The sequence below is a fragment of the Prionailurus viverrinus genome, chromosome E3 (assembly GCF_022837055.1).
Source record: "Prionailurus viverrinus isolate Anna chromosome E3, UM_Priviv_1.0, whole genome shotgun sequence".
Classification (NCBI taxonomy): domain Eukaryota; kingdom Metazoa; phylum Chordata; class Mammalia; order Carnivora; family Felidae; genus Prionailurus; species Prionailurus viverrinus.
This window is the reverse complement of record NC_062576.1, coordinates 18228794-18242742: the sequence shown is the minus strand read 5'-3', so window position 1 is coordinate 18242742 and position 13949 is coordinate 18228794. Positions and strand designations below refer to the sequence as shown.

Here is a 13949-nt window from a genome sequence, read left to right as displayed (position 1 = left end):
TACCTTCACTCATCTTCATTTTCTTCTTTCTTAAGGTTTCCTGCCCCAACAGCTACGTAACACATCCTCCCCAATCTCCTGCGAGACCTCGTTCCATCAGTTCCCTCCTCTTTCCTGAATCCTCAGCCTCTTCCTCCCTCTGACTCCTTCTTTGTCATATAAACATGCTCACGTCTCCCCTGTCTAGGAAAAAAACCCAATCTCTCTTTCCTTACATCTCCCATAACTGTGACTAGCCTATTTTCTGGCTTTCTGGAGCCAGACATCTTGGAATATTCAAGTCTTGCTGCCTGTATTTCCTCATTTCCCATTCATTCCTTAGCCAACTGCAGCCTGGTTTCAGCTTCCCCCAATCCCCCGAAGCTCTTTCGGGATTATTCGTGACCTTCTGATTGCCAAAGGCAAAGAATCTCAAGTCGTTCTTTTTCTTGCTTAGATGGCAGTAACAGCTCCATGAAATTTCTCTCTTGCCCCTGAGTGCGTTCCCTCCCCGGCCCCTCCCGTCTCTTTTCTCTAACCAATTCCTCTTTGGTATTCTCCAATCCTCTGACGCCAGCCTTCTTCTCATTTTATATGCCCACAGCTTTCCCACATGACTTCTTCCACATATCCATCACTGGAAGTCCATTGTCTCTGTGCTTGTGACTCCTGAATCTAAGGCTTACCTGAAAGCTGTATCCACACCTTTATTGCTAAATAGTCCTCTGTGTAATGTTGGGTCTCCATCAGGATGTGCCACAGATATGTCAAAATGCAACAGGTCCTTGGGGCAGCTGTCTGGCTCAGTCAGTTAAGCGTCTGACTCTTGATTTCGGCTCGGGTCATGATCTCAGGTTTGTGAGATCGAGCCTTGCATAAAGCTCTGCACTAGTGGCACGGACCCTGGTTGGATATCTCTCTCTCTGTCTCTTGCTGACCCGCTGCTGCACTCTCTTGCTCTTTTTCTCTCTCTTCCTCCCTCTCAAAATAAATAAGTATTATTTAAAAATGCAACAGGTCCAAAAGCTAATTTATTCTCCTGTAGTCCTCATCTTAGAGAGGATCTCTCTCTTCCCAGTTGCCCATACTAGACATGATAGTTTTCTAGACTCTCCTCTTTCATTCACCCTCATGTGTTCTTTTATCAAGTTTTTCTGAGTCTTCAAATCTCTCAAATCTCTCAAATTCCTCCCTATCTTTTTTTCATCACATCACTGCCTTTGTTCAAACATCCATCATTTCTGATCTAGACCTAGTCTCTTAACTATTATCTCATCCTGCTTCACCATCAATCCATTTTCCCCACTTATACAAGGAAAGATGATTTTCGTATAAATCTTATCAATCCCCTGGGTGAAATCTTGGTTCAGTGGCTTCTTGTAGCCCATAAAATAAAATTTCAACAGTTTAGCATGACATGCATGGTCCCTGCCTTTCCATGAGACTTCGTCTGTACCCAGTTAAACTTTGCATTTTAACGGTACAATTGTCGTTGTAATGTGTTCATATTTCTGCATAGGCTGTGGCCTGAGCCCAGTACTGTGCCCCTATCACACACGCACATGCGTACGCTCACACACACACACACACACACACGCCCCTTCCTTCACCAAGTCTTCCCTTTGACTAGAGGAAAAGAAATCTTCAGTGGTCTTTGTATTCCCAAGCACCTAGCAGAGAGCATTTGATAAACGTATGATTAGCTCAATTTAGCAATTTTAGAACTTTATAAGGAAAGGAAAATTTTCTTTACATAAAATCTTTTACAAAAGCCTAATATGTCAACTACACAAAAGCCGGGAATCCCATGACTTCGTCCTCTTCTGCGGCAGCTGCCTGTCAGGTGCCAGTGACTTCACTGGCCGAGGGTGAGACCCGCTGGTGCAAAGCTGATCCTGAAGTTGACCAGGTATCTGATGTGTCAGATTCAGCCGCACAAGGGAACGAAGTCCTGACACGTGCTACCACGTGGATGAACCTTGAAAATACACTAAATGGGAGAAGCCAGACACAAAAGACCACACTACTGGACGATTCCATCTACATGAAATGCCTGGAACAGGGAAATCCATAGAGACAGAAAGTAGATGGGTGGTTACGAGGGGCTGGGGGAGAGGAATGGGGAGCGACTGCTTAATGGGGATGGGATTTCTTTCTGAGCTGATGACGAAATTCTGGCATTAGCGGTGATAGTTGCACAATCTGTGAATGTACTAAAAACGTCAGAAATGGCACGCTTTAAAAGGTCGAATATTGTGGCACCCGGATGGCTCAGTCGGTGAAGTGGCTGACTCTGGATTTCAGCTCAGGTCATGATCTCACGGTTTGTGAGATCGAGCCCCGCTTTGTGCTCCGCACTGAGTGTGGAGGCTGCTTGGGATTCTCTCTGTCTCTGTCTCTCTTCTCTTTGCCCCTCCGCTGCTCATGCTCTCTCTTAAATAAACTTAAATAAATAAATAAATAAATAAATAAATGGGTGGATTTTATGTACTTTATATCTCAAAACAAATTATTCTGACATGATACTCCATCCCATGGAATTCTTTGAGAGAAATAAAGGAATTGTTCTAAAAACTCTCTAGGCATGAGTTTGTTTCTGTAATGTTAATATTTCTTCCTCAAATTACATGTAAACAATTGTTATCTTTGTCTCATTGGGAAGAGATGTGACTCTGGCATTCCCCATGATGTGAATAAATCTTTGGGGAGCAATGAGTGACTTCCCTCACCCCCAACCACCACCACCAAACAGCAAAAACAAAACACTGTGGTAATTTTAGGACTGGGCACTAGAGTCCCAAGAATTATTTCCAAAGCAACTTTATATCCTTGCTGAATCTATCCAGCCAGTCTGTTGCTTCCCCTGAATGGTAACCAACCCCCGACGTTCACGGAAACCCACCATGGACATCTATCCCTCTTGGAATGCCCATTTTTGAGGATGGTATTGGCAGAGTAGAAGCTGTTGAGGAGGTAGCGGCTTCCTAGGGAAAGAAGCCCAATTCTGAGCGAGCTGAGCTAAGCAGGGAGCATCAGTGCTTATGGGCAAAGGTGGGGAGGAACCAGGCTGGAGTAAGAGACAGATTTCTTGACACAAACGTGGGCCAAGCTTCGGGAGTCAGGCGGATTCTGAGAAAGCACGAAAGAAAATGGCCCAGGCCACCCAGAGACAGCAAGTGGGTTAATGGCAAGAGAGCCAGGTGACAGCCTTTTGGTGGGGAGACACTATCTCAAGGGAGACATGGTCTAGAAACTTGGACATCTGGGGTTTGGGCAGTAAGCTAGGCCGCACTCTCAGGCTTGGAACCCCAGTTTGGATAAACTAGTGTCAGGAGCTATCCTTGAAAAAAAAGAGTTGGAGCAAGTCAGAATCTTTCCTCTTCTCAATAAACTATGAAGAAAAGCCCAAGACATTACACCTCTCTCTCTCCCTCCCACTCTTCACCAGAAAGACGCCCAACAGATAGCCAGAAAGGAGATTCACACATCCACAGCCAGAGTCAGGAGGCGGGTCCCAGCTGCACACACCCACATACACTCTAGCGTCAGCCATGTCCTTTTATTATTATTTTTATTGAACCCTGTAGGTGGGGTTGGTGGTAAGGTAGTTCTCACAGCCCCACTGCAGTGCCCGGCCCAGGGCAAGGCTGTGGTTCAGCAACTGCCACAGTCGCTGGGATAGACATCCCAGTGCAGGCCGATGGCATTGATGAGGGCACCAGATCGGCCGCTGATGAAGCGTAGCACGGTGTTGGGGTACAAGGGGACAGCATTGAAACTCGTGCCTGTGTCTTTCCCAAAAGGCAGGTACCGGCCCTTGTCAGTCACGAAGACGAGCTTCCTCAGGTAGTACTTGTACTTGCCAGACACCTGGATCACTGACTCCCCAGGGTGCAGGAAAATCTCCTCCAGGTCTCCCTGGGTGCCACCCACATAGTCGCTCCACACCTTGCCATAGCGCACCTGGAGGCTGGGTGGGGGGTGGTGAGGGAGGGAAGACTGAGCAGGGTGACTGGAATTCAGGACCTCTTGGCCTACAAGCCGAGAGACCTGCAAACTGGTGGCAGAGATGACAGGTCCCCTGCCAGTCCCAAGGTGTGTGAGGGATGAGGGAGCCCTTGATGTCCCACTGTAAACTTCAACTCCTTTTGCCGACAGATAGGCTCAGAGAGGAAAAGTAACTTGGCCGGAGCCCCTCAGACAGTGGTAGATCTTCAGTTTGAAATCTAGGTTCCTGCTGTGCCCCCAACCCCTACGTGAAAGAAGCAGATGGGCCTTTCTGGATGGCTTTCATCAGGGAAGAGACTCTGTTGCTCCAGGATCAGAAGGATACATGTTTTGGGGAGAGGCGTCATCCAAGATGGAGGATGCCCAAGGGGACCTACACCTCAGGTGGGGCCAAAGTAGCCAGCTTCCCAGCGCCTCAGTGGCTGTGCTACAGATTTGCCCAAGACGTGCACGCTGGGGGCTGTAGGGCTGTAGCAGCACCGGCCTCAGACCCCAGCCTCCTGATACCTTTCACATCCCAAGTTATCCCTGGGACTTGTTGACTGAAACAGATGTGACCCAAAGTGACTGAGAACTTTCCAGTGTGGTAAGATCGGAGAGGATCCCCAAACCACAGACACACAAAGAATCTTACCCTACGATGTAGTATCTGTTGACCCGGATACGGATGGCAGTGATGGGACCCTCCAGCTGGTAACCAGAATGGGAGAATCGCTCACCTCCACCGCCTCCATACTCTCCATTGTAGGAGGAGGACCTAGCCTGAACTGGAGGGGACAGTAGGCGTCAGAAGGAGAGATCTCAAGAGCTCCAGTCCCTCCTCACCACTCCTACACCTCCCACAACTCGATGCCCACCACCCCAAGCCAGCCCCTGTGAGCCTTGGCCACTGGCAGAGCAGGAAGCTGTCTTCCCATGACGCTAATACTGGTCTTCTGGCCTCTCACTTACTGACATTGGCTGAGGCTGATGCGCAGACAAGGGCAAGAAGAGTAATGGTCAACATTCTGGGGCTGGAGGGGAAAGAAAGGAGCATGTCAAGGTTCATTCACCCTGTTTCCATTGGACTTCATTTACCCAGGCTTCCCTGGGTTAGATCTCCAACTGAGACTTGGCCCTCTTTGTCCCTCAACTCAGACCTAACTGACCCAGTATTGGGCTCAGAAAGGATTGCCCCTAGTCTCTAGTCCTGCTCCTGGCAGGTACGGTGTCCTTAACCCCTCTGTCCTCCCTGGTCTCGAGGAAGACGGCCCCTTGTTCCATCCTGAGTCAGAAGATCAAATCTAAGCCTCTGTCTGGACCAACCCGTGTAAGTCCTGGTCCCTCCTGGCACAAAGCAGGAAAAGAGTTTCAAAGAAGTGGAGGCCATCTCCAAACCATAGAGATGGTTGAGTTTACCAAACCAGGATTCTGAGCAAAACCTAACTGCAACCTGCCTGTGATACACGGGCCTGGCTTGGGGTATATCTGGGGCAGAGTTTAAATTCCTAGCTTCAGCCAGGTCTCAAATCAGAAGGAAAGGAGCATTTTAGGGGTGCGTCTTTGTGTCACCCAGGCAGTGAGGGTGATTATAGATGAGACCGCCAATACCAGCATCGGAACAGTTGAGAAACTGCACAACGAGTTTGGACCACAGCTCAAGATATCAGATTCCAGATGCCTGGTCTATTTGTCATAATTCTTTCTCCACTAACACAAATCTGGCTGTATCGATACCCCGAGCATCCCAGGTATCTCCAGTCTTTCCTCTGAGACCCAGATATCTTTGCACCTCCCTCAGACGCCCCAGGTACCTGCCACACAGGTCTCCCCTGCCACTCACTCCAGGCAGTCCAGCTCTGCTTGAATTTCCCCTAACTCAAATCTTAGCTCAGGCCTCTGTCACCCCTCACCTGGCAGTTCCAGGTGCAAAGTAACCCCCCTGAGACTTCCAGATCTTTTATATCAGGTCCAAGCCCTCCCCCTGCTCTTTATCGTGTGAACTTCACCTCCTGAGCAAACATGATCAGCCTCGTGGGGTCAGTTGTCAGAGTGGTGTCCTCTCTGGGCCAAGGCCCAGGTATCAGGATGGACAGAATAAACTTGAGGAAACAGTCACCAACGGAAGAGCCAGCAGCTTTGGGTGGCCAAAGTTACTAATTTCTTCTGGGTGTAGTCTAAGGTTGTCGCCCCCCTATTTGGGTGTTCTACAGGTGCTCCTACCTGCAATCTGTCATCTTTCAGGAGAAACATTGTCCTCATTGTCCTACATTTGAAATCTAAACTCTCATGGGAAGGGATGATACACCCTATGCCCTGTACTTAGGAGTGTCTACTATTTTCCATACAATTTTTTTCTTCCTCTTTCCTGTTATTTTATATGAAAAAAATCCAAACATAGAGAAAAATTGAAAGAAATGTACAGTGAACACTCATATGCACACCACATAGATTCTACCATGGTTAATATTTTGCCGTACTTGGCTTTTTTTCCCCCATCTATCCATCCTCAATCTGCCAGACTGTTTACAAAACTTTTCTGAGAAGGGTAATGTGTTGCTGCAGGTGGACAACTAACACCTGTCGATCTCCCTCCTGAGAGACAGGCAGTCAGGCCAATAGGCATGTGGGACGCTGAGGAAGTAACGGTACACGGTTCCTCCCTTGGGGGAAGTTCTGGTCTCAAGGCCCTCAGGGCTCCTGGGAGCCATGGCTGAATCTTCTGGGGGATAAAGCCCACACGGGGCAACAGCTCCTTCCCATAGGTTAGCTTGATGTCATAGATTTCTTCTCTTCTGAGGCTCTTCTCTTCCACCCAAGTCTCTAGGATGGACTCCTGAGTCCTACTTCTTGACTCCTCTAGGATTGGCTCTTTGAGTCAGCGGGCCCTCCCAAGCAGAGAGATGGGTGGAGCCCAGGGAAAAGCTGGAGTCATTAGCCTTGGTGATTAATGACTAGTAGCTGGACAAACAGAATATCCACCCCTCATAGACCATCTAGGACTGAGGACTCCTCCCAGGAAAGCCAGGGAACCCCAACCTAAGGAGCCGGAAATAGGACAGGGCTCTTGGCCTGGAGATTCTGGGAGCAAGGAGGGCAGCCAGGGTTGCATTGTCTGATCTCTGCTTCAAGTTCAAAACAAGCAAGTCCTGGTGAGATTACTTCCTCATTCCAGCTGTTTTGTTCTGTCTCTCTTGTTCTCTCTGGTTTTCTTTCTTTCCTACTTCTCTCTTTCTGTTTGTCTTGATCTTTCCCCATCATCTCCTGCTCTAAGGGTTGTTCTTTGTATTCACTGTCTCCATACCTTTTTCCTTTTGCCTCTTCTCTCTGTCTCTTCTCCTCCCCCAAGCTCTCTCTCTAATTCTCTCCTCTGTCTCCTCTTACTACTGTCTGTCTTTCGTCTTCCTTATGAGGAGTATATCCCACAGGATGGAACCAAACACTGGATATCAAAGATGGCAGCTCAGGGGCGCCCAGATGGTTCAGGTGGTTGAGCATCTGACTTCATCGGCTGAGTTCATGATCTCACCGCTCGTGTGGTCAAGCGCCGCATCGGGCTTTGTGCTGACAGTTCAGAGCCTGGAGCCTGCTTTGGATTCTGTATCTCCCTTTCTGTTTCTCTGCCATCCCCCACTTGTATGCATGCTGTCTCTCTCAAAAATAAATATTTTTAAAAAACAGAAGTCACTATTTCTTTGAGTCTATATTTCTGCATTTGGAACATGAGAAGTTAAAGGACTCAAGATCAACCAAAATCCTCAAGGACAGTGCTTTTTATTTATTTTTTAAAAAAATTTTTTAATGTTTATTTATTTTTGAGACAGGGAGAGACAGCATGAATGGGGGAGGGTCAGAGAGAGAGGGAGACACAGAATCCGAAACAGGCTCCAGGCTCCGAGCCATCAGCACAGAGCTCGAACTCACGGACCGTGAGATCATGACCTGAGCCGAAGTCGGATGCCTAACCGACTGAGCCACCCAGGTGCCCCAGGACAGTGCTTTTTAAACTGTAGGTCTTAACTCACTAGTGGACCACAAAATCATTTTAACGGCTCAAGACCAACATATTTTTTAAGTTTATTATTTTTTTTGGTAATCTCTATACCCAACGTGGGGCTCGAACCTATGACCCCTAGAACAGCCAGGTGCCCCAAGACCAACATTTTTTTTTTTAATTTGAAAGAGTGAGTCGCGGAGAGGGGTAGAGGGGGAGAGAGAGAATCTTAAGCAAGCTCCATGCTTAGCGCAAAGCCAGACTCAGGGCTTAATCCCACAACCCTGAGATCATGACCTGAGCCAAAACCAAATCGGATGCTCAACCGAGCCACCCAGGTGCCCCAAGACCAACACATTTGAAAAGTGAAATAGAGAAAGTAAGAGCATCACATGTAACAAGACTAAATACTATTTCCTAAAATACTGTTTCAGTCAAATACTCTATACTGCATGTACTGACTCACAATATAAAAGTTTCTTCCCTATTCTGAACTGCTGTTAAAAAAAAAAATCCTTGAAAAAAAACCTACCTCTCTCAAAGGGTAAGATTTTTATTTTTTTAATGTTTATTTATTTTTGAAAGAGAGGGAGAGAGAGAGAGAGAGAGAGAGAGAGTGTGTGTGTGTGTGTGTGTGTGTGTGTGTGTATGAGTGGGGGAGGGGCAGAGAGCGAGGGGGACACAGAATCCGAAGCAGGCTCCAGGCTGTGAACAGTCAGCACAGAGCCCAACACGGGGTTCAAACTCACTGACCCCCAGGTCATGATCTGAGCCAAAGTCAGACACTTAACCGACTGAGCCACCCAGGAACCCCAGCAAGAGACTTGTCTTAAAGCTTGGTTCGTGCCCTTCCTCCATGATCCTCGAACTTCAGTTTGTTCATCTGCGATAGGAGATAATGAGTCTAACCAATTTGTGTCAAGCCCCTGGCACAGATCTAGCACACATAAGTACTGAGTAAATGTTTATTTTTTTCTCTCTCTTCAATTCTCACAAAATATGGTCTTTCTTTTTCATTTCTTTCAGATAAAGTTGATGAGGGCAGGCCTTGTCTTTCTCATCTGCAGTTAGCTTTATTTTTATGGTTTAGCTTAGTTCAGATCCTGGAGATCTTTGTCAAATGCATCATACAACTTGACACAAGAATTTTTTTAATGTTTATTTCTTTATTTTTGAGAGAGAGAGAGAGAGAATGAGTGTAGGAGGGGCAGAGAGAGAGGGAGACAGAGAATCAGAAGCAGGCTCCGCACTATCAGCACAGAGTCTGATTTGGGCTCGAATTCACAAACTGTGAGATCATGACCTGCTCCAAAGTCAGACACTTAACCGACTGAGCAACCCAGGCGCCCCCTTGCAAAAAGAATTTTTTTAAGTTTATGCTTTTTTTTTTTTTTTTAGTAATCTCCATACCCATCATGGGGCTTGAACTCCCGACCCTGAGATTAAGAGTCACATGCTTGTCCTACTGGGCCGGCCAAGCACCCCTCAAAGAAAGATATTTGTGTAGGTTGATTTGGACAACTAAAGTTAAAGTCACTTGGAAACCTGTTATATATATATATATATATATGTGTGTGTGTGTGTGTGTGTGTATATATATATATATATACACATATTGTTGTTTATTTTTAAGACAGACGCGGGGTGGAGTGTTTGAGAGGTGCACAGACAGGGCTGGACTCAGAAGCTGGGTGCCTGGGGCAAGGTATTTCACTTCTCTCTGCTTCTGTTCTCGTCTGAAAACACACACACAAACAAAAAGGCGATAATTTTGCCTACCTCCTCAGGTTGCTGTGGTTATGATATAGTTAATGGACGTAAAGTTCCAGAACACTGCCTGATGCCAAGGAAGTTCTCTGTTTCTCATCGTCTAAGGAGTGGCTCCATCCTGTGGAAATAAGAAAATCATAAAATTCCTAAATACCCCTCATGTTTTTGTTGTAAACCTAAATCACATTTTCCTAGCCTTCCATACATTTGCTAACATCGTGAGGTTTGGTTTTCCGCCCCCGCCCCCCAATTGAATATATTGCAGGCAAACTAAAGGTGTGTGTCCGCCTGAGGCCAGACGTACTGATTTTAGTACTTCTCAACTCTGGCCTTATCATATCAAGGTTATGAGGATGTCACGTGTCTTCTCTGGTATCATCACCTCATCATGTCTACGCATCTTATAAAAGAGTAAGGGCAAAATGGTCAAGTAACCGGAGACCACTGATACACAGGCCAAGGTAGCTTGAACTGAACATCAAAAGCACCTACTGAGGGCCCTGGGAAAGTGGAAATGAAGTGTCCTGCCCCAGAGGGGCTCACACTCTCCTGAAGGGCAAACCTAATCAAGCTGGTCTTCAGAGTGCAGGGAAGGAGCATAGCTGGATGCATAGGGATTCAGTCAAACCCAGAGGAGGGGACAAGGATCCTGGCTGTGGCCAGGAAGTGTGGTCACAGATGCCAGAATTGCACAGTGAAAAGAGAGAAGCGGGCTGAGGCCTGGCTTTGCCGCTTTCCCCTGGCAAGTTAAAGTCTCTGAATCTCAGTTTCCTCATTGCAAAAGGAAGGATAAGATCCACTTCAAGGGTTGCTTTACAGGATTAAATGAGATATAGCAATGTGCTCAGGGGTGCTTGGCTGGCTCAGTTGGTGAAGCATCTGACTCTTGATCTCTGGGTTTGTGACTTCGAGCCTGATGTTGGGTATAGAGATTACTTAATAAGGAAAGAAAAGAAAAGAGAGAGAAGAGAAGAAAAGAGAAGAGAAGAGGGGTTAGTAAATTGCTAGGCACATAGAAGCGCCTTGGCCAGGAGCAGTAGCTTAGGAGGAATAGAGACATTGGAACAAAGTAGGAAGATCAGCACAGAGGACGAAGTAAGTGGGCTACACCATCCTTCACTGAGGGAAGAAAGTACCAGGGCAGACAGGGCCCACAGGACTGGAGGAAGCCAGTGAGAATCCCCAGGCAAGCCATGAACAGAACCAAGAGTGAGCATGGCCAACCCCACTCTCAGAGGCTGAGAATGAACAAGGCAGAGAGCTCCTGCCTGAAGGCCTCAGCTTTCTGCACAAGAGAGAGAAAGTGTATCCGCGCTGATGGTTAAAGTCGAGGTTGGGCAAAGCTAGTAGGGAAAGGAGAGATAGAGAGAGAGCGTTGCCCAGATCCACATGACAGCATGACTGAGGGACCAGGTGGAGGTGGGGGCACTACACGTGGTCAGTTGTGTGATTTTCTCCAATGTGGCTCACCAACCTGTTAACAGGACAAAAGGAAAGTAGTTGTACTGGTTCCAGGCAGAAGCTTTATGAGGAAGGTGTGTGTGTGTGGGGGGGGGGGGGACAAGGCTGGCAAATGCCAGGAAGAGAGTGGTTGGAACAATACAGCACAAAGTCAAGGTTATAGAGGAAGTGGAGTGAGATTGGGTAGGGCTGGTCAGGAGGGGACTCCAGGATGTGGGCTCCAGGAAAAGAAGTATAATGGGATGGACCAGAAGTGGAGTGGGAGAAGAGGGAGGGAGGCTCAGAGCCCGGGGGAATCTGATGGTTGGTATAGAACAATCTTGAGTGGTAACAAGATTTCAGGTGGGTGAACAGATGTGAAAGGACAGATCCTTTAGGGCCTTTCAAAGATGAGCAACAATGCTAGACCAAGATGGAAGGGGACAGAAGTGCTGAATGCCTACTTTAAGAGGTGCTTTATATAAACTATCTAATATTACCCTCCAACAACCCTTCAAGTTGGGAATTCATGAAAAAATGGAAATCGAATAGATTGCCAAGGGTCTCAACAGCTGTGGAGCCAGGAACCTCAGATTTAATCCCAGGGCTGCCTGGTTCCAAAGCCCAGATTCTTTCCACCTTCCCCGATTTCCCCACACAGGTGGCACTTGGGACCTTTCTAATTCATTCTTATCATTTTTTAAAGTTTATTTATTTAAATTATCTCTAATACCCAACGTGGGGCTTGAACTCACGACCCTGAGATCAAGACTTGCATGTTCCTCTGACTGAGCCAGCCAGGCACCCCCAATCTTATCATTTTTCACAGCTCTCAAGGTTGGAATCTCTGACTCTTGGGATCCTGAGCAGCCGGTAGGTGCCACCCAGCAGGCCCTGAGCAGTGATAAAAAGCTCCTGAGCTCAGCCCTGTGTTTATCCCCTGTCTGGCAGCAAGATAGCTCCGGGTGAGGGCTGGGACTCTCAGCAGGGTGGACCCCACTGCAGAGGGGGTGAGGGTGAAGGGAAGAACAACCGGAAGTGCCTGGACCTTTCTGTTGAAACTCTGAAGGTGTTTCTTATGACTGACCTGCTCAGTAAGTCATTCATTCAGCAGCAGGAGGTTGGAGACGGTCAGATCTGGGTTCCAATTCAGCTCTGGGACTTGAGTTGTGTGACTTTGGATGACAACAACCAACTTTCTCAGTTGACCCAGAATTAAAGTGTTTTCTGGGATGTGGAACTTCAAGTGCTAAAACCAGGATGGTCCCGGGTGCCTGGCTGGTTCATCAGTAGACCATGTGGCTCTCGATCTTGGGGTCATGAGTTCAAGCCCCATGTTGGGCATAGAGCTTACATTTTAAAATGAATGAATGAATGAATGAGTGAGTGAATAAAAATAAGGATGGCCCCAGGCACAATGGGAATGGTTGGTCACCCCGGTTGGGCTACTCAATCCTCCTAAGTCTCAGTTTCCAAGTATAAAATGTGGTCATAGGCCGTCTGCTTCTCTGCTCCTCACCACCTGGGGTTGTGCCTTTCAGAGAACACAAGAGCAGAGAACACGATTTAATTCCGTATGGCCAGGAGATGTTGGCTGACAGGTTGGCTGTATGCTCCTTCATCCACTGAAGCCGCTGAAGCCTCCTTCTGAAGTGCAAAGCAACTTTTTTTTTAATGTCTATTTTTGAGACAGACAGAGTGTGAGCAGGGGAGGGGCAGAGAGAGAGGGAGACACAGAATCTGGAGCAGGCTCCAGGCTCTGAGCTGTCAGCACAGAGCCCAACATGGGGCTCAAACTCACAGAACACAAGATCATGACCTGAGCTGAAGTCAGACACTTAATCCACTGAGCCACCCACGCGCCCCTGCAAAGCAACGTTTTACTGACATTCTGCTTGGAGACCTCAGACTGTAGCTCATGTTGTGACACGGACCCCAAGTCATGAGCTCCTCTACTTGCCCCTCCTCCCCTACCGTTCCTGGCTACTCCCTCTTGTCGCCAGGGAAGCGTGGCAAGATCCGAGCACACCATGCTCCGCAGGCAGGGGTGAGACAAGGGTTGGGTGTGCGTGAATGAAGGCAGCTTGAAACACAAAACCTAGAACTCTGGTCACAGTATCATTGCATAAGAAGAGGTCTTTAGGCTTCAGCCAGGACGGGTGGCGTGAGCATGGAAGGACCGCAGCCATCTTCTTGAAGGGTTGTCTTCCCTCATGCCTGTTGACGGTTGATTCTCCTCTTGCCTGAGGTTGGTGGCCTCCACACGTTTCCTAGAAGCCAAGTGCACGGTGGACCCAACACGGTGCAGGAAGAAGTTGTGGAACCGTTGCTGCTGTCGGAGGGTGGGCCCGGAGCAGAGAGTAAGGAGAGGTGGATGAACTCAGCAGTTATAAATTTGGTCACCCACACTTCCTCAAAAAGGTGAACACAGTGTTGCCATCCGACTGTGAGGTCTGACTCCCAGCTATAGACCCAAGAGAAACTGAAAACATATCCACACAAAAACCTATACATGACTGTTCACAGCAGCATTACTTGCAATAACCAAGAAGCAGAAACAATCCACGTGTCCCTCGACTGATGGATGGATAAAAATGTAGTATAGCCATACACTAAAATATTCAGCTTTTGTACAAAAAAAAGAATGAAGTACTGGGGCGCCTGGGTGGCTCAGCTGGTTGAACGCCTGGCTCATGGCTTCAGCTCGGGTCATGATCTCATGGTTTGTGGGATCGAGGCCCGTGTCTGGCTCTGTGCTGACAGTGTGGAGCCTGCTTGG

At 47.7% G+C, this 13949-nt stretch overlaps 3 protein-coding genes across 4 annotated transcripts in view; 1 reads left to right on the top strand and 2 right to left on the bottom strand.

Annotated features, from left to right (window-relative positions):
• The window catches only part of LOC125154691 (zymogen granule membrane protein 16-like), a 32731-nt gene extending 22912 nt beyond the window's left edge, over positions 1-9819 (bottom strand). The window contains exon 1 of the mRNA XM_047839231.1: positions 9740-9819. The gene's annotated coding sequence lies outside the window, so the exon portion shown is untranslated. The remainder of the gene's footprint in view (positions 1-9739) is intronic.
• Positions 1-13949, top strand: part of CE3H16orf54 (chromosome E3 C16orf54 homolog) — a 55180-nt gene that overhangs the window by 34954 nt on the left and 6277 nt on the right. The window lies entirely within an intron of this gene.
• Positions 3565-9825, bottom strand: ZG16 (zymogen granule protein 16). Its single transcript, XM_047838861.1, has 4 exons — positions 9740-9825; positions 4939-5000; positions 4622-4754; positions 3565-3949 (listed from the first exon to the last, which is right to left on the bottom strand). The coding sequence occupies exons 2-4, from the start codon at positions 4991-4993 to the stop codon at positions 3634-3636; spliced, it is 504 nt and encodes a 167-aa protein (XP_047694817.1). The 5' UTR covers positions 4994-5000; positions 9740-9825; the 3' UTR covers positions 3565-3633.